This window comes from Formica exsecta, unplaced genomic scaffold, assembly GCF_003651465.1.
Source record: "Formica exsecta isolate Colony F162 unplaced genomic scaffold, ASM365146v1 scaffold443, whole genome shotgun sequence".
NCBI classification, from domain to species: Eukaryota; Metazoa; Arthropoda; class Insecta; order Hymenoptera; family Formicidae; genus Formica; species Formica exsecta.
In genome coordinates, this window is record NW_021851667.1 from 266,580 (window position 1) to 291,661 (window position 25,082).

At 34.8% G+C, this 25,082-nt stretch overlaps 6 protein-coding genes and 1 non-coding gene across 14 annotated transcripts in view; 3 read left to right on the forward strand and 4 right to left on the reverse strand.

Moving 5' to 3' along the window:
• Positions 1 to 2: 2 nt before the first annotated feature.
• LOC115240642 (splicing factor 45) lies at positions 3 to 2,151 on the reverse strand. Its single transcript, XM_029815919.1, has 4 exons — positions 1,628 to 2,151; positions 1,159 to 1,467; positions 593 to 1,021; positions 3 to 464 (listed from the first exon to the last, which is right to left on the reverse strand). Exons 1-4 carry the CDS (start codon positions 1,742 to 1,744, stop codon positions 177 to 179), a joined length of 1,143 nt encoding a protein of 380 aa, XP_029671779.1. The 5' UTR covers positions 1,745 to 2,151; the 3' UTR covers positions 3 to 176.
• LOC115240640 lies at positions 2,131 to 8,127 on the forward strand. Of its 2 annotated transcripts, none has more exons than XM_029815917.1 (8): positions 2,131 to 2,536; positions 2,653 to 2,825; positions 2,899 to 3,008; positions 3,106 to 3,564; positions 3,673 to 3,733; positions 3,833 to 4,007; positions 7,028 to 7,208; positions 7,280 to 8,127. In XM_029815917.1, the coding sequence occupies exons 1-8, from the start codon at positions 2,246 to 2,248 to the stop codon at positions 7,543 to 7,545; spliced, it is 1,716 nt and encodes a 571-aa protein (XP_029671777.1). In that variant the 5' UTR covers positions 2,131 to 2,245; the 3' UTR covers positions 7,546 to 8,127. The 2 variants fall into 2 exon arrangements, with proteins under 2 accessions (XP_029671777.1, XP_029671776.1); XM_029815916.1 differs by lacking the exons at positions 2,131 to 2,536; positions 2,653 to 2,825; positions 2,899 to 3,008; ... (1 more) ...; positions 3,673 to 3,733; positions 3,833 to 4,007 and adding exons at positions 5,051 to 5,456; positions 5,573 to 5,745; positions 5,819 to 5,928; ... (1 more) ...; positions 6,593 to 6,653; positions 6,753 to 6,927.
• On the reverse strand, positions 4,051 to 5,071 carry LOC115240646 (splicing factor 45-like). The gene is made up of 2 exons (XM_029815924.1): positions 4,548 to 5,071; positions 4,051 to 4,387 (listed from the first exon to the last, which is right to left on the reverse strand). Exons 1-2 carry the CDS (start codon positions 4,662 to 4,664, stop codon positions 4,055 to 4,057), a joined length of 450 nt encoding a protein of 149 aa, XP_029671784.1. The 5' UTR covers positions 4,665 to 5,071; the 3' UTR covers positions 4,051 to 4,054.
• A 57-nt stretch (positions 8,128 to 8,184) lies between the features above and the next one.
• On the reverse strand, positions 8,185 to 10,311 carry LOC115240643 (multiple coagulation factor deficiency protein 2-like). Of its 3 annotated transcripts, XM_029815921.1 has the most exons (7): positions 10,129 to 10,311; positions 9,888 to 10,004; positions 9,667 to 9,720; positions 9,512 to 9,520; positions 9,279 to 9,382; positions 8,875 to 9,023; positions 8,185 to 8,758 (listed from the first exon to the last, which is right to left on the reverse strand). In XM_029815921.1, the coding sequence occupies exons 2-7, from the start codon at positions 9,993 to 9,995 to the stop codon at positions 8,586 to 8,588; spliced, it is 597 nt and encodes a 198-aa protein (XP_029671781.1). In that variant the 5' UTR covers positions 9,996 to 10,004; positions 10,129 to 10,311; the 3' UTR covers positions 8,185 to 8,585. The 3 variants fall into 3 exon arrangements, with proteins under 3 accessions (XP_029671781.1, XP_029671782.1, XP_029671780.1); XM_029815922.1 differs by lacking the exon at positions 9,512 to 9,520 and having other exon boundaries at positions 10,129 to 10,310; XM_029815920.1 differs by having other exon boundaries at positions 9,279 to 9,520; positions 10,129 to 10,310.
• Positions 10,312 to 11,387: 1,076 nt separating this feature from the next.
• Positions 11,388 to 23,013, reverse strand: LOC115240673. Of its 3 annotated transcripts, XM_029815963.1 has the most exons (8): positions 19,796 to 19,851; positions 19,205 to 19,555; positions 16,156 to 16,432; positions 15,843 to 16,072; positions 14,520 to 14,905; positions 14,037 to 14,308; positions 12,991 to 13,625; positions 11,388 to 12,773 (listed from the first exon to the last, which is right to left on the reverse strand). In XM_029815963.1, exons 2-8 carry the CDS (start codon positions 19,237 to 19,239, stop codon positions 12,314 to 12,316), a joined length of 2,295 nt encoding a protein of 764 aa, XP_029671823.1. In that variant the 5' UTR covers positions 19,240 to 19,555; positions 19,796 to 19,851; the 3' UTR covers positions 11,388 to 12,313. The 3 variants fall into 3 exon arrangements, with proteins under 3 accessions (XP_029671823.1, XP_029671826.1, XP_029671825.1); XM_029815966.1 differs by lacking the exons at positions 19,205 to 19,555; positions 19,796 to 19,851 and adding an exon at positions 22,961 to 23,013; XM_029815965.1 differs by having other exon boundaries at positions 19,205 to 19,816.
• Positions 17,380 to 17,461, forward strand: Trnal-aag. Its single transcript has one exon. It is a non-coding gene; the product is annotated as a tRNA-Leu (tRNA).
• A 194-nt stretch (positions 23,014 to 23,207) lies between the features above and the next one.
• LOC115240672 (1-phosphatidylinositol 3-phosphate 5-kinase) overlaps positions 23,208 to 25,082 on the forward strand; it is a 10,550-nt gene continuing 8,675 nt past the window's right edge. Inside the window, exons 1-4 of one of the 3 annotated variants that reach the window (XM_029815961.1) lie at positions 23,208 to 23,269; positions 23,873 to 24,100; positions 24,420 to 24,628; positions 24,725 to 24,914. In XM_029815961.1, the coding sequence (XP_029671821.1) occupies positions 23,986 to 24,100; positions 24,420 to 24,628; positions 24,725 to 24,914 (514 nt within the window). In that variant the 5' untranslated portion in view covers positions 23,208 to 23,269; positions 23,873 to 23,985. Of the gene's footprint in view, positions 23,270 to 23,820; positions 24,101 to 24,419; positions 24,629 to 24,724; positions 24,915 to 24,979; positions 25,027 to 25,082 lie in introns of those variants that run through there. The other 2 variants (XM_029815960.1, XM_029815962.1) reach the window with 2 other exon arrangements.

Genomic DNA, 25,082 nt, shown 5'->3' on the forward strand with positions numbered 1-25,082 from the left:
TAGATATAATAGAAAAATTTATTTTTTTACAATTGTGTCAAACAAATAGTTCTAGATTTGTTAAGTGTAAGATGTAAATAATATTTCATGCAATGGAAATATAAAATATTTATACAATTTGCGAAGAAACGAGCGTATTTTTAGAAAATTAATGTTTGAAATTTTTACATGTGAAACTAGTCCATCAATTGTAAATTGTCGAGTTTTTCGCTCGAATAAAATCCTGCTTTAACTTGTCTACCGCCAAAGAAACGTCCGTTTAAATCCACTACAGCTTTGATGGCGCTTTCTATCCTTTTGAATTCGACGAAAATTCGCACTGCCTCCTCTGGAGTGGCTTCGATCACTTCGTGGATAATTACACGCGCAACATCGCCGTATTTGGTGTTGCATTCGTCTTTCACTTCTGGTTCGAGATCGTCATCCACCTCTCCCGGACCAACCATATTGCGCAAAAGTACAACCTACACAGACATTGACAAGTAAACAAATTAAGCTTAACAAATAATAGCTACATGCATATACAACAAGTAATGTTATTATAAAAATATATTATATATTTTATTATAAATATAAGATTGTTATAAATGACCTTGCTGGGACATTTCATTATCTCGGTAATGCTAGGTTCTTCTACCGGCGGCTGCTGCGACAATAATTGATTTTGCGGTGGAGAAGCAGTAATTGGTGGTGGGGGAGGCATCAATTGCTCCCTTTCGCCGACTATTCTACCGCCACGTTTACTCGTTTTTTCCACTTGCAATGCCACTGACATGCCTTGCTCCTTCTTACCAAGACCCTGTCCTTCCTTGAAGCCATACTTGGCCATTATCTTTGCAGCCACGGATGATGTTGCATAGCCTAAATTAGGCGTCTGTCGTGGTGGTGGAGGTGGTAATTCTGAAGATTCTTGTAAGGATGGTGGTGGTGCTATGGCAGCACCTCCAATCACACCTCTTGAAGACGGTGTTCTCTCTTCGTCTCTTTCGGGAGGTATCATCGTGCTATTACCACCAGCAGCCTGTGCCCATACAGAAAAAAAAAAAATTATTATTATTATTATATTCATTCATTGTAGTAATGTAATATCATTTCCATATACTTTCCACACACATTACTATATATTATAGATACTTAAAGACTTATTTCATTTATTACTTGAGTATCTTCGAAGCGAGTATTATCCCTCCTACGTTTGCGCATCTCTGTCTCATGCTCCCTATCTCTGATGTCGCGCAATTCTTTCACAACTTTCTCATATTCATTGGGCCACATGGGATCATACTCATTTACCACATTCCAATCGAATTCATCACCTATTCCTATACTGCTCACACTACCGGTGGATAATGGATTATTATGGGTGCTATCGTGTTCCTCTCTGTCGACATCGCGGTTAGTCTTTGATTTCAAGTCTATCACTGGTGCTAGCACCGCACTAGCCTTCCTATATTGCTCACGCTTTGGCTATAAATTCATAAATAAGGAAAATAATTAAAAACTCGTTAATCAATCTTGAATCTTTTAAGGAACAGAGATTATTACATATGCTTTTTTTCGATATGATAATTATTATAAATGGCAATAATTTATTGCTTTAAATACATTATACATATGATGAATTCACCTGTGTTGTGGCGGCCTTCTTCAACTGCAATTGCGATTGCAGCAATTTAATACCAGAAGACCATCCAGCGACCTTCTCCGAAGTCCGATGCTTGTCAAAATCGTCGTACAAAGACATGACGAGCTTTATTTCAATATTACACCGAAAATAATTCAAACGTAACCTCAATTTTTAAAAGTAAACCTTTTGACAGTATATACACTGTACAGCTGTACACTCGGCATATACGCCTACGCATTAAATATTGAAGATTAAAGATTGGAATTTGATTAATCGGAATTTGACTAATCGAAACAAAAGGAACTAAAATTTCTTTGTCCTGATTGGTCAAATTTCAATCTTGAATCTTTGATCTCAATTTTGGGTCTGTCAATGTACAGTCTGATATATGATACATCGTGGTCTGAGGTCTGATACGACCTTAATCTTAATTCTTAATCGCCTAGTGCGCGATTATTGGAAAAAAATGAGTTTTGTTGCGTCGTTTAATCGTATATAAAAGGCTTCTATACTCTACACGCGGTAAACTCATCGCGAAATATTAAACTATCGATCGCAACGCGGATGTGCGCATCTCGAAATCGTATACTTGCGTTGTGTGATGCGTAAGGAGAAACGATGTTTCGCGAAACGCCGCGTTTCGTTCTTTTAATTCTCATTGCGATTTTTCACTGTGGCTGCGGCGATGACGGGACGAGCAGAGCAAATGAGAAAAGACACGGCGGTACGAATAATTATCAGATGTGCCTCGATAGCTTTGACATTCATAGAGATAAAATTATCAAGACTCAAGACTCTCGTGACATGGGTGCTAAGTACTTAAGTGTGTCAGATGTGGATTCTAGACTGGATTGTTTAAAATATTGCTGCGAAACCGAACGATGCGACGTGTTTATCTTCGAAGAGAAGGTGCATTTAATAATATATAGGATATATATAGAGTAATAGACAAAAAGAAAGAGAACATGTTTATATATGTTTATATATATATATATAATAAAAATACATAACTAATATGTTTGCAGAAACCGGGTAGTTGCTATCTTTTTCAATGCGGCCCACTGCATGATTTTAAGTGCAAATTCACAAGGCATGCTAATTACACCAGCGCTGTACGTACTAGTTATCCCATACAAAATATACAAGTAGAAGAAGAGGTCAGGATATCTCAACAGGAACACGAGTTAAAATCACTTAGGTATTTAAATACTTTCTACTGAATATATTTCTTCTTTTAATTTTCTGGTTAACAAAATTTTTGTATACCTTAGGAAAGGTAGCGAAATTACATTGGGTTATGGATTTACAGAGACTCCTAGCAAATCTATAGTCACTCAAATACCAAAAGTAATACTGACTACACCTGCATCGGTTAAACCAGGTATTGTTTCAAATGTTAAGAATTTCCGAGTTATATAAATCATTGGAAAAAAAACGTATATGGATATTAATATATATATCTCTTGTGGATGTAACAGCTTGCAGCAGAAATCAATACGAATGTCGTTCATCCGGAGACTGCATAGCTATATACAACGTTTGTGATGGCATTCCACAGTGTACAGACGGCTCTGACGAAGCGGCCGATCTCGTGTGTCCCACGGAAAAACCAACTGTTCCTCCAAACATACAGGTGCCGCATCCACCTGCTGATATTCTACAATATCCGCAAATGGTCGAGCGTAAGCCTCTCCCTCCATTCTATCCTGCTGCGCCAGAGATCAATCCTAAAACTTGGGAGATATCAAATTTAGCCCATCAAATGTCGCAGCCGCAAAATATTCTGTATCCTGGTCAGCCGGTGGAGTTACCGCAAATGCGTAAGAATTTTGGTTCATCAGTATACCAGTGGGATTATCAGCCTCCATATGAACAAAATAAGGATTTGTATATTCCTGTAAATACCTTCCACGAACAAAATATAAATCCTTATGAACGTACGTAAAATATAATTTTTTTTTTCATATGTATTTATATTATTTATATATGTCTCTATTCTTTCTTATCAGAACTCTTATGAATATATTGTAAATGTATGTTTTTAGAACAGCCACATATATTTAATCACAAAGGTTCAAGCGTTATAGGAAATAATGAAGCAAACAGGTAATTTGAAATATTAAGATCTTTGGTTTAATCATTTTATTAAAATATAGGAGATTATATTAGATTAGTTTTCCATTAACTTTTAAATTTTATGTTTAGAGAGCTATATGTGGATTCTAAGCGTCCGTATACTTCACATTTTCCATCATCGAATAAGATAGCTTGGCAAAATAATCCGGTACAATTGTTACCATCCATTGCACCTAATTCTCAACATAACCAAGCTGGTAATGTAGAAGATTCTGCTAAAATTACAACAACACCAGTCTGTGACGTAAGCATCTTTTTTAGCAACTTAATATTACTATATATTATAGATACTTAAAGACTTATTTCATTTATTACTTGAGTATCTTCGAAGCGAGTATTATCCCTCCTACGTTTGCGCATCTCTGTCTCATGCTCCCTATCTCTGATGTCGCGCAATTCTTTCACAACTTTCTCATATTCATTGGGCCACATGGGATCATACTCATTTACCACATTCCAATCGAATTCATCACCTATTCCTATACTGCTCACACTACCGGTGGATAATGGATTATTATGGGTGCTATCGTGTTCCTCTCTGTCGACATCGCGGTTAGTCTTTGATTTCAAGTCTATCACTGGTGCTAGCACCGCACTAGCCTTCCTATATTGCTCACGCTTTGGCTATAAATTCATAAATAAGGAAAATAATTAAAAACTCGTTAATCAATCTTGAATCTTTTAAGGAACAGAGATTATTACATATGCTTTTTTTCGATATGATAATTATTATAAATGGCAATAATTTATTGCTTTAAATACATTATACATATGATGAATTCACCTGTGTTGTGGCGGCCTTCTTCAACTGCAATTGCGATTGCAGCAATTTAATACCAGAAGACCATCCAGCGACCTTCTCCGAAGTCCGATGCTTGTCAAAATCGTCGTACAAAGACATGACGAGCTTTATTTCAATATTACACCGAAAATAATTCAAACGTAACCTCAATTTTTAAAAGTAAACCTTTTGACAGTATATACACTGTACAGCTGTACACTCGGCATATACGCCTACGCATTAAATATTGAAGATTAAAGATTGGAATTTGATTAATCGGAATTTGACTAATCGAAACAAAAGGAACTAAAATTTCTTTGTCCTGATTGGTCAAATTTCAATCTTGAATCTTTGATCTCAATTTTGGGTCTGTCAATGTACAGTCTGATATATGATACATCGTGGTCTGAGGTCTGATACGACCTTAATCTTAATTCTTAATCGCCTAGTGCGCGATTATTGGAAAAAAATGAGTTTTGTTGCGTCGTTTAATCGTATATAAAAGGCTTCTATACTCTACACGCGGTAAACTCATCGCGAAATATTAAACTATCGATCGCAACGCGGATGTGCGCATCTCGAAATCGTATACTTGCGTTGTGTGATGCGTAAGGAGAAACGATGTTTCGCGAAACGCCGCGTTTCGTTCTTTTAATTCTCATTGCGATTTTTCACTGTGGCTGCGGCGATGACGGGACGAGCAGAGCAAATGAGAAAAGACACGGCGGTACGAATAATTATCAGATGTGCCTCGATAGCTTTGACATTCATAGAGATAAAATTATCAAGACTCAAGACTCTCGTGACATGGGTGCTAAGTACTTAAGTGTGTCAGATGTGGATTCTAGACTGGATTGTTTAAAATATTGCTGCGAAACCGAACGATGCGACGTGTTTATCTTCGAAGAGAAGGTGCATTTAATAATATATAGGATATATATAGAGTAATAGACAAAAAGAAAGAGAACATGTTTATATATGTTTATATATATATATATAATAAAAATACATAACTAATATGTTTGCAGAAACCGGGTAGTTGCTATCTTTTTCAATGCGGCCCACTGCATGATTTTAAGTGCAAATTCACAAGGCATGCTAATTACACCAGCGCTGTACGTACTAGTTATCCCATACAAAATATACAAGTAGAAGAAGAGGTCAGGATATCTCAACAGGAACACGAGTTAAAATCACTTAGGTATTTAAATACTTTCTACTGAATATATTTCTTCTTTTAATTTTCTGGTTAACAAAATTTTTGTATACCTTAGGAAAGGTAGCGAAATTACATTGGGTTATGGATTTACAGAGACTCCTAGCAAATCTATAGTCACTCAAATACCAAAAGTAATACTGACTACACCTGCATCGGTTAAACCAGGTATTGTTTCAAATGTTAAGAATTTCCGAGTTATATAAATCATTGGAAAAAAAACGTATATGGATATTAATATATATATCTCTTGTGGATGTAACAGCTTGCAGCAGAAATCAATACGAATGTCGTTCATCCGGAGACTGCATAGCTATATACAACGTTTGTGATGGCATTCCACAGTGTACAGACGGCTCTGACGAAGCGGCCGATCTCGTGTGTCCCACGGAAAAACCAACTGTTCCTCCAAACATACAGGTGCCGCATCCACCTGCTGATATTCTACAATATCCGCAAATGGTCGAGCGTAAGCCTCTCCCTCCATTCTATCCTGCTGCGCCAGAGATCAATCCTAAAACTTGGGAGATATCAAATTTAGCCCATCAAATGTCGCAGCCGCAAAATATTCTGTATCCTGGTCAGCCGGTGGAGTTACCGCAAATGCGTAAGAATTTTGGTTCATCAGTATACCAGTGGGATTATCAGCCTCCATATGAACAAAATAAGGATTTGTATATTCCTGTAAATACCTTCCACGAACAAAATATAAATCCTTATGAACGTACGTAAAATATAATTTTTTTTTTCATATGTATTTATATTATTTATATATGTCTCTATTCTTTCTTATCAGAACTCTTATGAATATATTGTAAATGTATGTTTTTAGAACAGCCACATATATTTAATCACAAAGGTTCAAGCGTTATAGGAAATAATGAAGCAAACAGGTAATTTGAAATATTAAGATCTTTGGTTTAATCATTTTATTAAAATATAGGAGATTATATTAGATTAGTTTTCCATTAACTTTTAAATTTTATGTTTAGAGAGCTATATGTGGATTCTAAGCGTCCGTATACTTCACATTTTCCATCATCGAATAAGATAGCTTGGCAAAATAATCCGGTACAATTGTTACCATCCATTGCACCTAATTCTCAACATAACCAAGCTGGTAATGTAGAAGATTCTGCTAAAATTACAACAACACCAGTCTGTGACGTAAGCATCTTTTTTAGCAACTTAATTTATTGTATTTATTATAAAATCTTAAAACTATATTTGAATAATAATAATAATAATAATAATGATTCCATTATAGACCTCAGAGGAACATAGAAATGAGTTGATGCAGAATAAAGAATTTGTAAAGAAAAAAGAAAAAGCCAACACGCATTTGATACATAGCGGATTTGATACGAAAGCGAGCAAACAAGTTACTGAAAAATCAACTTTGTTAGCAAGTGACATCATCAAGCATAATCATGCAAAAGAATCAAAAGGTAAAGATATTATGTTTGCAACACTGCATTTAATTTAGCTTTTTATTGTGATACGGTTTATATTATTGCAGATCATAAAAATGTAATTGTAATCGAGGATCATCACGTAAGAGCGCACGAAAAAACTGACATTATTGCGGAACATCTTCAAATAATCGAGGACGATGTTTTAAGGCCCAAAGGGGCAGTGGTGTCATTGTCACTAGGACTCATAGCAACTGCGATCACGGCTGCTTTAATTGTTTGCCGGTTGCGAGTGGTGAAACGACGTGGTAGATGCGGACATGGTCCTTACGCGCATGACGCTGATTATTTAGTTAATGGAATGTATTTATAAACGGATACACAATGAAGAGAATCGCTCTTAAAGTCACAATCTAGTCACTTAAATATATCTATCATATTTTCGTACCATATTGTAAGTGTTTCCCCATAAGAGACTATATGCTAGACAAATTTCGTCAAATAATTATGACATTCCCTAAAATTAAATGAAATTTTGTTACGATATACTTAGTTGCTTTATACAAAACTGCTAGCATTTTGTGTCTATAATTACTGCTGACAGCATTTTGATATATATAAAAGAATAATTAATAAAGTTATGAATTAGTTATTGATTTTTTGTTATATATATTTATTAAATATTTTATCATTTAAATATCTTTCGTAATAAAAATTAGACTCTTGAAACATAATATAATAGAAATATAAAAATTCAAAATGTTTCATATTATTACATAAATATATGTATATACAATATATCGCCTATAAAATTTTTAGCCTTGTTATGCAGAGATATTAAAACATGAAACACATCCATGATTTTGATATAACATTGTTACGTGAATTTGTGCTATTAATTTATATGTATTTTAGTTAAATAACAATGAAAATTAATAAATGACCATTTTATTTATTAACAGAGCATGAGATTTTCTATAAAATACTCTCGTTTAAAAATAATCTCTTAATATATATCTTAAATCCAATTTAATAACATTAGAACACATTACAAAACTATCTTACAAACAAATATGTCATAGACATTTTCATTTTTTATCAAATTAATCTCTTATGAAACATTAAAAAAGTAATCAAAAGGAAGAGTTCCACATATCTCTAAATTATCTTTTAATTATACAATATCTTACGATATTATGCTTTTCTCTTCCCTTATATTCCATATATACTGATTAAATTAATGAAAAATAAATCTCACAAATAATAAATCTCGGCTTATTGTATAAACAACACAATGTCAATATTGTATTATTGAAGAAACATCCATAATAATAATAAAGATTTTCTCCATAGACAACTTTTATACATTTTATTTTTAATGAAAGTTTATACCAAGTTATGAGAGATTCACTATTATGGACGCACGTTAACTGCTGCAGCGTTCTGTTGGGCTTGTATAAATTCAGGATAGTCAATGTAGCCATCGTTGTTAGAATCATCCATGCTAAGTATTGGATCTATCAATTGTACCAATTCCTCATCGTTGAACAACTTGTTACGTTGCGTACCTTCCACACTATCTTGTTCTAATGGACATATAATAAAAATATATATAAATTTATTCTGTAAATTCTTTCACTTATTTAAATTGCATTAGAGAGAATGTAATAAGAAAAGGAAAGATAGATAAAGTACTGTATACCATGCCAATGTATAAGAGATTTGATGAGTTCGCAACCATCTAATTTATTATTATTATCTGCATCATGCATTTTAAAATAGTGAAACTGCAACTCCTGCTCTGTCATCTTGTTGGTATCTAGTGGAACGTCGGCATGCTCTGCAATATGTCTAATAGGAAGAAAGAAAGAATATTTTCTCATAACATATACCTTGACAATTAAAATATGTATCCAAAAAATTTAAAAGAATATAAAATTCTTAGATGCTTGATGCTTAGATTCTTAAATGGTTAAATTTATTAAACTGAACTTTAAAGTTAATTAACATTCCATATACTTTAGTAATGTTACTTTAGTAAATAATTAATATAAGTAAACAAAATTATCAATTTTTTTTGTATGAATTTCTCTAGTCGATACTTACTCTTTTTCATGAGCTATATTGGCAGTATTAAGTATTTGAGATTGTCCATGACCATGTACATGTCCATGTCCTTGTTGAACCTGAGGTTGCTGTTGAATTGGTACTTGTTGCATGGGCACCTGTTGCATTGGTACTTGCTGGACAGGGACCTGTTGTTGTACCGGGACTTGCTGGACAGGGACCTGTTGTTGCACTGGCATTTGCTGGACAGGTACTTGTTGTTGTACGGGTACTTGTTGATACTGGAATAAAATTTTGAAAAATTGAGTTATTGAAAATTAAATTAAATAAGAACTACTTAAAAAGGAAAAGACAATGGCACAGAAATGAATCTGTAATAGCGGTATTATGGGCAACATATAATTGAGTTATAACTGAAAAAATTTACTTGTTGCTGTTGTGGAATTTGTTGCATATGTTGTTGCGGTACGTGGTGAACAGGCTAAAACAGAGAGAGCAGAAAGTAGTATATTAAAACACAATGTATATACATAAAAAATATTAAGTCGTGTCAAAACAGATTCGAATCAACTTCAATGTCACATGCTATCAAATATCGTTTTATTGAACCATATGTTTGCTAACGCAATATTCAAAAACATAGTTTACCTGCTGATAATGCTGAGGCGGTACACCCGGCGCGACTCTTTGCGCTTGAGCATGAATATATTTGCATCCGAACGATCCAATTATCAATGCGCACAATGTCCAATGCATTTTGTTAAACTATATTCGTAAAAAAAAAAGAAAACAATGTACATTACTCGTCCATGTTTAGGATATTATTGCCGATTACATTTCACGTTGCACAATCTTGATCGACTTGCGTGTGCATGACCTTATCAAGTACCTTATTTATGAGAAAATATTCAGATAATTTGTCATCTGCGTGAACGTCTCATTCATCGATTATTATCGGATTTCGAGTGACAGATCACTTAGGTTATGACACGAGAACGCCAAGAACGCAAACGTGTGAACTTGAACTGACTTGGATGTGGGTTGCTGAGTTGTGAGATGTAAGTGACGTGGACAAAGTATGTTAGGTTCCCTTTTTCGCGCATGCGCATTGAATATGATATCAATCAAGTATGAAATGAAGTCCTGTATGGTCCCTGTTTAATCGTTTTTAAAAGTTTAGAAATTTTGAGAAAATTGATTAAAAACATAAAATAAAAAAATATATGCACAAATTAATTAATTTATTTATTTACGTAGCTATTTAATCTATCTTGTGTGAAATCCCGCCAAAACTGAGGTATCCATACATACACGATACACGTGCTGTATTCGCCATCGTTACGTCGCGCATGCGTGAAAAAGTGAATCCGATTGATAAGATTGGGCGCGTACCATTTAACGCTCGCGAGTATTATCTGTCTTTGTTTAACTTTCGGTGAACAATAAGGATGAAATAATACCGTGAGCGTTGCGATCGTTAAGTGGAATGCGCCCCTCGATGTCCATGCGAATTTCACTACACTATCGAACACTATTGAAATAGTATTGATGACAAAAAGATTTTGTGAAAAATTCACACACCGAATCCGACAGTCCAATGCCCAATGTATAAAAGTCCGATATCCAATAGAAAATATGGATTCTAAAGATCTTTTCATATTGATGTCCGATCAATATCATAGACATAGAGATAGAGACAAGCGAGATGCATTGGAACTTGGAACGCGATCCTCTTCGATTTTTTTTCGTCGAAGTTAATGAAAAAGTATCTTAAGAATGCGCTCCATTTAACGCTATCGAACAAAAGTTTCAAAGTGTTTAATTGACTAATCAAAGCAAAGAAATCTTTGCCCCTTTTGTTACTTCCAGATGATAGTATTAAACAAATTTAAAATTTTCGTAGTGTCAAACAGAATACATCCTAACTTACGACTTTTTTATTCTTTAGAAAATTAACGATAATTACGATAAATTAATGATATTAATTAAATAATTTTAAATAAATAAAAAAAATTGATAATTATAATTAAAGATAAAGTTATAAGATTGATATAATCATCAATCAATACTTTTAGACACACATATTGTATTTTAGTAAAATACTTAAATTATAGCATTGATAATTAACTATAATTACGGAATACTATTTGATCGATATTACCAACAGATTTATTTCTTACGAATTATCATTTATTCTTCCGCGACGCGGTATGACAACAGAGCAACAATGCAATTATATAATATATTAATCCACGATATGAGGCATCAAAAAAAGGCCTTGTAAAACTAGGCATCGTTCGTATATATTTAATCGTATTGATTAACAAATATTGGCAGTATATATAGCACGAGTATATCTCATTGTTATCTATTGTGTAGTTATACATTACAATTAACGTATAATCGGCATATCGAATAAGAGCACCAGTTAAAAGATTAAATTTTATAATCGTATGAAATACAATTTTTTCAAAATTCTCGAACTTGGATAATAATTCTCTCAATTACAATTATTTTATATTCTTGAAACCAATAAGAGAAATATCCCCACGTGTTCGCTATTCATGGTTTAAATAAATTTCTGTTATGCGTTAAGATAACTGTAAAATATATAACTATTTAGTTTGTAACATGAATATATATAAATCTATTCATATATTCTACATTTAGCCCTGAATGTAATTAATTATGAGTTTTGTTTCTTTTGTACAAAAAAAATCGCACACGATTTTATTTCGTACTGAGAGTAAAACAATCCCATTTAGCGTTAGATAAATGCGATATGATTACGACGGGATCAACTTATATACACTACATTACGGAAAATGTGATTTTCGTAACACTTGTTTCAAGACTCTTTACGAGGAAGATTAATAGTCGTTGTAAGATATTATACGTAAATGTTCAAGAATTGATTTCATCGATTGATTTCAGTTATTTTGCGTACAAAATTATAGGCAGTGTGTCCACCATTTGTCGCTGGTTTTATATTCATCGTATAATGTAAAAATTTTAGGCAGATTACATTTTTTGTATACATTTTTTCAACGAGTTCTCGCCACTGATCGACAGTTCTAGATCGTATTCGTATTGTCGTACCACGGTGGCATCCATCTGGTCGGAGTTCTAGGTCTTCCTCGGGAAATCGGTGGTACCATAACATCGGCACCAACATTTCTGTCGGTGTGATATTTTCTGCGAACCGCGCTTCTACCTGACACGTTTTTCGAGGCGTTATCTAGAACTACGAACGGTTGATCATTGATGCGACGATTCTGCCTGTCCCTGCCGAAGCTAGGCGAATAAGGTCTGGTGATATCGTTCTGAATCATACGGTCGACTGAAGGACTGCGAACAACTCTTTCGGAAGACTGTCTATGTTGACCGAAACCTCGCGGCTCATTGTCGACGTCACAAACGTGTAATCGATATGTTGGACTGGGAGATCGCGAGATTCTCGTGGCAATCGCGCGATCCGCCAGCTCTAGCTGCGTCGGTCTCGGCGCCATCGTGGCTTGAGACAATCTAGAACTTCTGAAAAAATTGAGATTGTTTCAAAATTTCAAAAATTTTTGCTTTTAAAAAAGTGGAAAGGGGTTTTCGAATTCAAAATTGCTTTCCAAAATTTAAAATTTTTGAGGTTTCAATCCAAGATAAATATTTCCGATTTTAAAATAATAATTTAACTCACAACGAGCGATCCGAGAATTTTTATTTTTATTTTTTTAGAAAATGACAGATTTAAACGTACCTTCTGCTGGCGGGCGGTGGTTTTCCAGTGACATTCTCCTCATGCATGCGCGTGTCCAATATACAAAAAGCATTTTGTTCTTGAGCAGCGATCCTTTTATCGCACTGATCACTATCGTTTCCCCTTAACCAATAATGTTCTCTTCTTTTCATAGCGCTTGGGCTATGATCGCCTCTACTATAGATTGTTTTAGGTTCCGCGCAGCCCTGACGATCGTATTTCGCGCAATAAGCGTTTCTGTACTCAGGTTGAAGATCAAAAGTACCCTCCAAACGTAGATTCGCCGGCATCTTCAGTGTTTCGACCCTCGGTATATATCCGTAAGGAACGTATTGAGATCTCACCTCGCTTGTAGGTTCGTACTCGAATGTACGACATTCCTGACGATGAATTGATTTGCCAAAGCACGCGCTACTGCGACCGGAAGAGGAGACATTTGTCGGTCGCAACATCGACGGTGGCTTACGATAGATGGGACGATCCCGTGGATAGTCCAAATACTTTGATTGATACTCTGGATCTTGATCGATCTTCATAAAAAATTTAGAGCGCGACGGTGAAGATACCTTTGAGCCATCAGCGCGACCTATCTCGTCATCCGGCTTTGCGAGCTTTGGCCGTTCGCGTGGAAAATCCTATAATAATTGTAATCATACATTCATTTTGCATATAATGCACACGACCAAAGTATAGATGTCTTTTTTTTCTTTCGAATGTTTTTCACGCATCTTTATGACTATTAAATTTTGATATATCCTTTTTCTAATTTCTTATATTTCTTTCTTACTTTGTTTCTAACAGATGAATTTTTGCGTCTGAATCTTGAATAATTTTTTATATATAGATTAGATATAGATAAAATTAAATAAAACTTATAATTATTAATGACTTAATCAGATTTAATAATAGATGAATACGCAAAAAAAGTTATCACATTTATTACAATACTTAAATAGAAAGAGATAAATCTAGAATTTAATCGAAAATTTGCTTTAAATGCGAATAATTATAATTTTAATAATAGAGAGATAGCACAGAATAAATACCTTGTACGCATCTCGATATTCCGGAATTTCGAGCGGCCGACCATTTAGATCTTCCAACTTTGACACCAACATCCTCATCTCTTCGTCCTTCCGTTTTTTCTCCTCTGGATCGTCTATCCATTTGTCTTCTTCATCGTCTTTAATCTGTTTAGCGTCTATTTCTTGCGTCTGCTTAATGTGAGGGTAAACAAAATTTTCAGTGCTCTCTGTGTTTTGGAAAAAATCACCCTCTGTTTTTAAATGCGTTTGTGGCTTCTTCGGCTGCAATCTATCTATATATAAAAATTATATAAAGTATAAAAAAAAGAAATGGCAGCAAAGTGTATAGAAGCTACCGTATATCTCGCTAAGCATATTTTGAACGATCATTTTTTCATTATTTAATTCGTAATCATATAAAAATACTTTCAACTACAATGTTTTAAATAAACTTTTTCTATTCAATTTATTTGTCGCATTTTTTTCAAAATTTAATATTATTACCTTTGATATTATAATCTCTGAACACATCGGTGTATTCTGGTACAAAGTAGGTATCTCCCTCGAGCTTCAAATTTGTACTTCGTCTCAATAATTCCGGTCTCCGCGCACCCACAAACGGAATGTACTTGTCCTGATTTTCCGTCGATGTCTCCAACTCGCCCTCCATCTTCAGATGAGTAGGTATACGCAAGAGTTCCGGTCGACTAACATTGAGCCACTCGATAAATTTCTCGCATTTCTCTGTCATGGTGTCCAGGTCACCCTCCATCTTCAAGGACGTGGGTCGACGCGCAAGCTCGGCACGATGCTGGCCCTCATAAGGCACGTACGCCGAGTACGTTTCCGTATCGGTGTAGAAATCCCCGCCGCACTTCAAGCTAGTACCCCTTTTCGCAATAATAGACGGATCGTCACTTTTAAGTTAATAGGAACTAAATAGATAATAAACGCATCGATCGTAACAATTTCAATTGATCTTGATCTTTAATATTTTGTTTCAGCTTCTTCTATTATTTATGTCAATTTCTGAGTATCTTTTGTGTGTGTGTGTGTGTGTGTGTGTGTGTGTAAGTTTATTATAACAAATTTAATAGAATTAAAAATTATTTAATTTAAAAATTATGCATGTGTATGTGTATAGAATTTTGATATTTTGTAGAAAAAAAAAAGTTTGTTGTATTATTGTATGCAATTTAATTCGCTTGGCTTGATATATCAATAAGAGAGAGAAAGAACATTGTTTATTATATAATACCATTTACTGAATTGTGATATCTTAAAATATATGTCCGTGACTTATTATAGATGCTACAAAAATCCAATAAAAAAAGTAGACAGTCGGTTGCTACTATTAAATTGCCAATTTAGTTGCATGACATTCAGATTTATGTTTCTTCGATATTTACACGAACTTGCGTGTCTCGGAACAGTTTTGATATAATGTCTTAAAAGATTCACGACAGAAAAGAATTGATAATCTTTGCGAAGCTAGCTGAGCGAATGACCAAATTAAAATTAGATATCAATCTACGTACTATACACGATATTTTATTGCATGTATACACACACGCATATAGTTCTCTTCATTTTTTACGATACATTTTTTATTAAAAATATGTATATATGTAACATTATATTATTATAATTATTTATATTATTGTACATCTATTTTTTCTATATTATTAAATATTGTTTCGTATAGAAAATCTTTTATTCTCTCCATTTTTTGCTTATTATTTGTGCAATTACTACATATATTAATTGCATTAAATATACACTGATCTTAATTATATTACAATTTATAACAATAATGATTAACTTTACCTTCTCATAAGTGATGGACGTCTGAATGGAATCTCGAACTGTGGGACTTCCACTCTTGTCTCCATCGTGTCGCTTCCATGAGTTAATTGGGCAAAAGCATTCTTTTCTTTCGCGGATGGATCCTCGATTGTTTCGTACTCTCGAAAATCTATGCGATGCGAAGATTGTGCATCCTGAGTTTCCTCCGAATAATCCTCAGGCTTTCCTCCTTCTATTGGCCAAACATTTTCCTATTACACATGTATAGATATACGCTTTTAATATGTATAAATTATTTTGATACACATTTCAAAAATACTATATATGTAAATACCTTAGAAAGTTCCTCGATATTTGTACCGAAGGCGCGGCGATACTCAGACGCAGAATCCTGCTGGATCGCTGATTCCGGATGTGATTGAAGATTGTCCTTCGGCCGATCCTGCACGCGCCTTCTTCGATAGCGAGCCAACTCGTCGACCGTCAATCCTTCGACAAACGGCCATCTCTCCTTAGTCTTGCTCTTACGTCCCTTCTTTTCCTTGGCTTTACCATGCGTTATCTCGAGATCCGGGGATGACTTGCCGACACCGCGAGAGGAGGATCTTTGCCTAATCGTAATCTTAATTATACCAAGTGATACTATACATTTGTAAAATTTTATTTTTAAATCTCATTTTTTATTTAGTTAATTTTATTCTGTTCCATATATTCTATTTCACTCTTTGAGAGAAAGAATTATATATTTTCGTTAAATATTATATAAAAAGTTTTTTTTATTATATTAAACTTTGCTAATTTAAGCTATCATATCCACGAATATGTAGAATAAATCAGATAGTTTGCGATGTGATACGGATGGATGATTCGAGCTCACTGAAGATGACGAAGAACCGAGGAGGTATTAGGAACGCGAATTAGAGGGATGTAAAAGGGCGGGCCGGCTGGAGTGGCGAGGAGGTACGGAGGTAGGACGAGGAACAGGAAGAGAGTGGTACGAAAGTGCTGTACATGCCATTACAACGGCTCTTCCAAATGCGACGAATCGATCTGCAAACCGCGCAGCTTGAAAAATAAATCTCATCCTGGCTTAATGGCTCGCGCGCACGTCAGCCCTCATGAATTACGTCGAAAACGAATATGACATCCATGAGATGTCTCCAAAATGTTGTAGTTTCATCTGCGACCAAAATTGTAGAAAGAATAAATCTTGATAAACGAAAAAACCATTATTTAAGATAAATTACGATTAATTAAATAAGCTGAGACAAGAGAAGACAAAATTATTATGTAAAAAATGTAAAATGCATTTGATTGATAGAAAAATGTGATATATGTAAAAAATATTTTATTTTCGCCCCGTTTTAATGGCATATGGGATAACGATAATATTACTTTATCGTAGACCATTCTGAAAAATATTTTAAAAATTACATATGTGTGTATGTAAAATGTATGCGTAAAAAAAGATAAAATTAGGTGTTACATGAAAATCAGAGAATAATCCTGTAATTAACAAAATCATGTATGTCAGGGTGAGAGGGGTGAACCTGCATACGGTAGCGTGGCCGAGCGGTCTAAGGCGCTGGTTTAAGGCACCAGTCTCTTCGGAGGCGTGGGTTCGAATCCCACCGCTGCCAATTTTTGTCCTCTCTCATTATTTTAGCCTACATCATACAAAGAATTTTGATAACGTTATCAGTTTCATTCGGCGCTATTTTTTTTCGCACAAGTCGCATAGATCTTTTTTGCCAAGTTCGCCTGCCGATTTATTGTCGGTCGATTTGTAACGTCGAGGTTTCATTCGACCCAATGACCCCGATTTTAACCGCGACCCTACTATCCTCACTCACCGCACGACAAAATTGTATGCGCGGCTAAATTAATGTCCGCGCCATGTGATTTGCACGCACCGACGAACTCGCGATACGGCATATCGCCAACCGGTCAGTTGTTCTGCGGTCTTAGTGCGTGATTCAATCTAAACGCATTTTACAGAGCCGCCGCCGGTGCTTGCACGCGAGCTTCCTTAACAGAAGGAATCCAGGCCGCGGCCACCAAAAGTCTGAATTTTTTTAATCGACGAGCTGTAATTTGAAACATGTGCAGTCACATATTACTTACATTAAATACTTAATTTAATATATCAATTTTAATACCTCATTGTATATTTTAATTTTTTTAAATTGGCTTTTTAATTATAGCTTCTTATTTTTTTTCTAATAAACAATATCTTATTATTAAAAGAAATGTAGAAACGCAAAATCTTGTTATATAGATTTTTCATAAAAAAACTTGCATAACCGTATATACTATTTCTGAATTTCATCAACGAGATATGAAAAGACTTGGATATACCATTTTTACACTTGATTACTATCTCTGATTACTTTGGGAAATTAATGCGGCAAACGGTATCGATGTATTTATTGACGAGCTGTTATATTATTGGGTAGGCGTGACTAACGATCGCAGTAAATGGGATTAAACGGCTTCTCAGGCGAAATGATCATTTAGTTGAAAGCACGATCGCGAGAAATACACGCTTTTGCCACTTATCTCAAATTGAAGAAGATTATATTTTTTGAAAGTATCGCGAGAGCCAAATGGGAAATTAAATTAATATTGATTCTCGTAAATAATTTTTCTTCAATATCGATTTAGCAGCAATCACGTAATTACAGATATTCCATGATATATATACACATATAGAGAACATAAAAAATGCCTCAACCTTTTGAATATATATTTCAAAATATGCTAATGGGGCACATAAATCTCAGCTTGTATGATAAATCATATATATGTATATCTGCATATTGTAAATTATTATTAGTTCCAATAGTAAATTGCAGCAATTGAATAATCCATATCTTTAAAACAAAAAATCAAGAATATAAAAAATTGAATTGGAAAGAAAAAAAATATTTAGCAAATGTAATAAGTACAAGTCATTTTTTGCAGATGATATGCTTTCTTTTAATGCAGAAAAAAATTGAAAGAGTTTCAGGAAAAATAGTGAAAATATGATTTTTACGAAAGATTCATTTCAATCATGGATTGTCTCTCGTATAAATAATTTACGCAATAAACATTTACGAAAAAAAAAGAAGAAAAGCAGTTGCACAAAAAAAAATAAAGAGAGAGAGAGAGAGAGAGAGAGAGAGAGAGAGAGAGAGAGAGAGAGAGAGTTGCATTTTTTTCTATATAACAGACTATTCATCTTAGAGTTCCTAAATTTTTGCGGGGAAAAAAGATAATGAGCAAGCAGTGGTAAACAAAATTATCTGATACGTGAATTTAAATTAAACATAATTAATTAAACAGTGCGGCGTGTGTATTCTTCGATCGTCTGATTTCGAGAAGCTGCACGAAAACGTTACCTTTTGCCGGAACGCTCGCTTTTTCCCTCGCCCATCGCATCGTCTTACTGTCCAGCGATCGTCCTTCGAAGGAAGCGAAGTGATGACAAGATCAGGGGGACTCGTTCCTCGGCATCCACGAGTGTCCACGATGAACGGATAATAAGGTAAGGTATAAAGGAGCGAGCGAAGCGCCAAACCTTCCTTCTGGCGCGACTGCTGGCTCTTCGGAGATGTTGATAAGAATGTGCTAGGGGCGATACACCTGCGCAGCTGCGAGGATTGGTGCACCCAAGGATGGCAGGCAGGCAAGGTTGGCAGGCAAGGATGGTAAGCAAAATAGTGTCGGAGTGAATGCCGAATTGGACTAACCTGCGATTAATTATTAATAACAGGAGCAGTAAATTTCCATTCATCACAAATAAGAGATAATTCTAATCGAATAAGAATAATTATTTATATTCACAAATAAATACTGTATTGGGATAAAAATTTATTTCATTGACTTATATTAGCGTTTCTTTGAATTACAATTACTTTTGTCAGCTATAAATTTATTCGCCACTTTTATTCAGAAATTAGAATTTTACGAACAATTTATAGAGAGCTTACAAAAATGTGTTGTCATCAAATTCACGATCACAGTGCGATAATTATTAATTCTAATATATTTTCTCTTATTTTTTTGTTGATCCTTTTTTTTAAACTTAATTTAAATCCACTTACTGATTTAAAATTATTTATTAAAAATTATAGCAAAATACTTATAGTAATCCAAAATCTTTCTGTAATCTACTCGTTTTCTTTTCTTTTTTTCTTGCAGTTGACTTCAGGGCGTATTTACAATCAAAAGTTTTTGTCATAAATTTGGAAAAATATTAAACACAACAATTTTTTTTTTATGAAGACGTTAAAAAGCATATTATTTTTTGATACTTTAATTCTTTTAATAATCCAGATTTATTTATTTCATTTTCCAAACAGTATAACCGTAAGAAATGTTCTTTTTTTTATTTTAAGTTTTAAAAGCTTTTTTCTACTATTGTATAGCCAAAACATCCTTAAATACATAAAAAATGCGAGATTAATACATAATAATTGAACAATACAAACTTCAATACGAAGAATAATTTCTTTGTCAAACACGCAAAATGTCTATGCATCACATCTCTGCGTAGAACTCTTATCGTTAGTATGTTAAGTCGTAATGAACGAAACTAGAAGCAATCAAAAATAGAAGACGACGTAAACGTTCCGCGAAGTCAAGCAATTAAATGATCCAGCAAAAGAGTAAATGAGAACTGATATGGGCGGTTGTTCCGGCATGGGGTCACCGAGCGCGTGCGAATAGACCGAAAAGGTCTATAAACGGTAAGTAAGTGCGGAGGCAAGAAACTCATTCGAGGTTCACGTGGAAATGGTAGAAGGCGAGGGCGCATTGGAAGCAGCAGAAGCAGCAGCAGCAGCAACGAGAGATGAATCACATCCTAGATCGTGGCACAAGCCGCGAAGGAGGAAGAGGAGACATGGAAAAGGGAAGACCGCGGCCGTTGCTGGTCCGCGATACTCTTATTACACCGACATTATGCGTACTCTTATTACACGGACATTATGCGTATAATGCGTTGCGATCTGTGTCACTTCGGGGTTCTCATACCGCGTGCGATATATCGCGAGATCCGAGAGAGTCTCGCTCTTTTTGTTTCCTTCCTAATCACGTTTCCAGTCACGTTCCTTCCTTGGGCTTGTCTCGCTCGTTCGTCGTTTCACGGAGATTTCCGTTACCGTCGTAACGAAGCGCTTTTCTCCGTCTAAGGATCTTCACGATTGTCCTTGATCGCCACACCAGTGTAAGCTTTCAAGCTTATATAACTTTTAAATTATATTCCTCGAGTAATATCTTATATAATTAAGATAATGTGTAAATTTAAAATGCAAAAGTGAATTTTTTAAACGTGTTTATTCAAAACATTTTGCAACACGAGTTTGGAAATATTGTTGTTTCGTTTTCCATATTTCCAAACAAATCTTCTTTACATAATTTTATAATTCAGTTTATATATTGTTACAGATATATCGCCATTTGGATGCTGACGGTGGTCACACCAAGGTGTCAGGTAAGTGTCTTACTACATAATTGCATATACGATAATACACGCAAGGCGAAAATTTATCCATTATCCAAAATTTGTATCAAAGGCGACCAATCACGAGAACGCGGAGGTGGACGGAAACTCCGAAGAGTCTGTTATCGATGACGCGACCGAGGATTATTGGGCGAGTAGCGGATCGGGACCCGATGAGGATGATTCCCCTCATAACGAAACCAGAGAAGCGTTAACTCACGAGGCCAGCGACCACGATACTGTAAGTCACGCATCGCCAATTTGTTTCGCCTTGCGCATTTACTTATTGAAATTCATGGTATAGACATTGCGCAAGAAGTTTCTCTCCGATCAGTTATTTCTTTGTTCCGTTATCCTTATTTCTCTTTCTTTCTCTCTGTCTCTTGTTCCATACTGATTTGATTAGTAAAAATAAGATGCTTATACAGGGTATCCCAGACCTATCGCACCATCTGCTAATAGCAGATTTTTTAGATGATTTTTTCTCAACAAAAATGTCGAGGCATCAATAATTTCCGTGTTATAAGCCATTCAAAAAAGAGGACCTTTTGCAAACTAAACTTTATAAAGAATTAAAACTATACATTTTTTAGTTAATTTCAGATAGAATTTATTTTAATAGAGAGAAAGAGAATTATAATTTAAGATTTAATTACAAATATATAAGAAATGATGGAAAAAATTGGAAACTTGCAAAAAATAATGACCTCTCTCGACATTTTCGCTGAGGAAAAATCGTCTCTAAATGATCTCAAAAATCTCCTATTAGCAAATGGTGCAGTCTGGGACACCCTATATATAATAAAAAAAATTTGTGTTTGCTCCAATAATAAAATATTATATATTGCAATCAATATTAGATATAACATAGGATTTTACTTCATAATTTCTTAAAAAATTATTTATATCGCGAAATTTACATCAAAATAAAAATACACATCAACGTCACACTTATATTTTTAACACACATTATTATTAAATTATTGAAAGTGAAAGTTAGAAACGTGCCAGTAAAAGTTCTTAGGGATCTTTTGCAGACCCAAGAGATTTCTGCCAATAAATGTTGTAATTGCGTAAACAAATAGGGAAATGGAAGAAGAGTAAGAGGAAAGATATACGCGCACCTGCCGTACGACTTGTCCAGTTATAGTTAATTGGCAAACGGTTTCCTCGAAAGAGGATTAATAAAAAAGCAAAGAGTGAACTAGCAGAGTGGGAAAAAAGGAAGCGTGAAATGTGGAATGATACTCGCACATCTGTTTAGTTTCGCGTGATTCCTCGTTAGCGAGTGCTCGAGCGCAAGGCCGTAGAAAGAATCTAGATGCAGGTGTTCTGCATCCGCTATGATATTCAAGAAGATAAAGAAAAAAATAAAGAGAGAGAGAGAGAGAGAGAGAGAGAGAGAGAGAGAGAGAGAGAGAGAGAAGAGAGAGAGAGAGAGAGAGAGAGAGAGAGAGAGTTGCATTATTTTCTATAAAACAGTATCTTCATCTTAGAGTTCCTAAATTTTTGCGGGGAAAAAAGATAATGAGCAAGCAGTGGTAAACAAAATTATCTGATACGTGAATTTAAATTAAACATAATTAATTAAACAGTGCGGCGTGTGTATTCTTCGATCGTCTGATTTCGAGAAGCTGCACGAAAACGTTACCTTTTGCCGGAACGCTCGCTTTTTCCCTCGCCCATCGCATCGTCTTACTGTCCAGCGATCGTCCTTCGAAGGAAGCGAAGTGATGACAAGATCAGGGGGACTCGTTCCTCGGCATCCACGAGTGTCCACGATGAACGGATAATAAGGTAAGGTATAAAGGAGCGAGCGAAGCGCCAAACCTTCCTTCTGGCGCGACTGCTGGCTCTTCGGAGATGTTGATAAGAATGTGCTAGGGGCGATACACCTGCGCAGCTGCGAGGATTGGTGCACCCAAGGATGGCAGGCAGGCAAGGTTGGCAGGCAAGGATGGTAAGCAAAATAGTGTCGGAGTGAATGCCGAATTGGACTAACCTGCGATTAATTATTAATAACAGGAGCAGTAAATTTCCATTCATCACAAATAAGAGATAATTCTAATCGAATAAGAATAATTATTTATATTCACAAATAAATACTGTATTGGGATAAAAATTTATTTCATTGACTTATATTAGCGTTTCTTTGAATTACAATTACTTTTGTCAGCTATAAATTTATTCGCCACTTTTATTCAGAAATTAGAATTTTACGAACAATTTATAGAGAGCTTACAAAAATGTGTTGTCATCAAATTCACGATCACAGTGCGATAATTATTAATTCTAATACATTATCACACACGGTTTAGTTGATCCTTCTACCTAGAAGAAAAGAACAATAAAGAAAACAAAATACATAAATGAAATGAGCGAACTTTTTGATATCGGTGGCGTCATCTATCAAGATTCTAAAGTATCTAAAGATTTTGAGGACTAACCACAGTGGTCGCGACAGTCGCGATCATCTGATCTGATCTGATCATCTGTCAAAACTGCCATGCGTGACGTATGTACATACATACATATACATTTACATTGTATGTCATGTCGGCAGGACCGAACGGTAGGATCAACGAGAAGAGTGAGAGTGATTAGGAGGTGACCTTAGATATCGGAGAGAGCTTTACTAAGCTTCAGAATGCATGCAAGGAGATAGTATCGGCGAGAATGAATAAGAATATGAATTCGCCGTCGAAACTCACGGAGTTCGCTCCGTTGAGTCCCGAAGAGAGCCAACCTGTCGTAGCGTCACTTTTCTCCAAATTTTTCAGCTTTACTAAAAGTAAGTATCTGGCTAGATATTTTTAATTATATTATGTTAGTATAATCCATTCTGCCTTTATAATTATTAGATAATATTTATATTTATAATTAGATACCGTGCTTATTGTTAGATGCTCTCAATGTTTGATTACATCCATTATAATAAGGAGATATAATTATTGATTGTCAAAATGAAGATATAATACAAAATGTAGTATTTTAGTTTCTCCTCTTAGAGAAATTCAGTAATGATTCAGAAATCATCTATGTTCAACAACTCATATTAGTCTTAATATCGTTTTTTACTTTTATTATTATATATTATATATTATGTTTAGATTCGCCAAGCGCCAATGATTCTATGGTATCTTCTAACAATGACGAACGTAATTCCTCCGATTCCGATTCTTGGAAGCAATCAGAGAGTACGGAACAAACCCCTGATGATGATAGCACTAGTATGATAAATTTTTCATTAGCTAGCGAGGGCCGCAGTTTACCAAATATTTTGAAGCGTATTAGTAATATTGTGGCATTAAAAAGTAATGTAAGTATTATTACACTTAAAATTTTTTTGCATTATATTATTATTTTGTATAATATAAAATTTCTTGCAATAAAAATTTTGTACATTACTTTATAGAATCTACGTTCGTACAAAGATTCTCAGTTGAGAAGTTATTGGATGCCAGATAGTGTGAGTAAACAGTGCTACGAATGTGGTGAAAGGTTCACGACGTTTCGAAGAAGACACCACTGTCGTGTATGCGGACAAATTTTTTGCTCCAAGTGTTGCTCCGATCAAATACCAGGGAAAATTATGGGATGCACTGGTATAGAGAAACATAAATATCTCTAGTATATCCATATAAATATATATAGGTGTATGCGGTTGCTCCAAGTGTTGCTCCGATCAAATACCAGGGAAAATTATGGGATGCACTGGTATAGAGAAACATAAATATCTCTAGTATCTCTAGTAAAATATATATATATATATA

What these genes read in the sequence shown, in the direction of transcription:
- LOC115240642 (XM_029815919.1), bottom strand. Translation starts at nt 1,744, where the DNA reads ATGTCTTTGTACGACGATTTTGACAAGCATCGGACTTCGGAGAAGGTC. An exon ending in AGAAGGCCGCCACAACACAG is followed by an intron (nt 1,468 to 1,627) that starts GTGAATTCATCA and finishes ATGAATTTATAG; the next exon opens with CCAAAGCGTGAGCAATATAG. An exon ending in TAATGAAATGTCCCAGCAAG is followed by an intron (nt 465 to 592) that starts GTCATTTATAAC and finishes ATGTCTGTGTAG; the next exon opens with GTTGTACTTTTGCGCAATAT.
- LOC115240640 (XM_029815917.1), top strand. Translation starts at nt 2,246, where the DNA reads ATGTTTCGCGAAACGCCGCGTTTCGTTCTTTTAATTCTCATTGCGATT. An exon ending in ACCTGCATCGGTTAAACCAG is followed by an intron (nt 3,009 to 3,105) that starts GTATTGTTTCAA and finishes TGGATGTAACAG; the next exon opens with CTTGCAGCAGAAATCAATAC. An exon ending in CAACAACACCAGTCTGTGAC is followed by an intron (nt 4,008 to 7,027) that starts GTAAGCATCTTT and finishes ATTCCATTATAG; the next exon opens with ACCTCAGAGGAACATAGAAA.
- LOC115240643 (XM_029815920.1), bottom strand. Translation starts at nt 9,995, where the DNA reads ATGCATTGGACATTGTGCGCATTGATAATTGGATCGTTCGGATGCAAA. An exon ending in CGCCTCAGCATTATCAGCAG is followed by an intron (nt 9,721 to 9,887) that starts GTAAACTATGTT and finishes TCTCTGTTTTAG; the next exon opens with CCTGTTCACCACGTACCGCA. An exon ending in AATATAGCTCATGAAAAAGA is followed by an intron (nt 9,024 to 9,278) that starts GTAAGTATCGAC and finishes TCTTCCTATTAG; the next exon opens with ACATATTGCAGAGCATGCCG.
- LOC115240673 (XM_029815966.1), bottom strand. Translation starts at nt 22,995, where the DNA reads ATGGGCGAGGGAAAAAGCGAGCGTTCCGGCAAAAG. An exon ending in ATATCGAGGAACTTTCTAAG is followed by an intron (nt 16,073 to 16,155) that starts GTATTTACATAT and finishes CATGTGTAATAG; the next exon opens with GAAAATGTTTGGCCAATAGA. An exon ending in AATATCGAGATGCGTACAAG is followed by an intron (nt 13,626 to 14,036) that starts GTATTTATTCTG and finishes CAATTATTATAG; the next exon opens with GATTTTCCACGCGAACGGCC.
- LOC115240646 (XM_029815924.1), bottom strand. Translation starts at nt 4,664, where the DNA reads ATGTCTTTGTACGACGATTTTGACAAGCATCGGACTTCGGAGAAGGTC. An exon ending in AGAAGGCCGCCACAACACAG is followed by an intron (nt 4,388 to 4,547) that starts GTGAATTCATCA and finishes ATGAATTTATAG; the next exon opens with CCAAAGCGTGAGCAATATAG.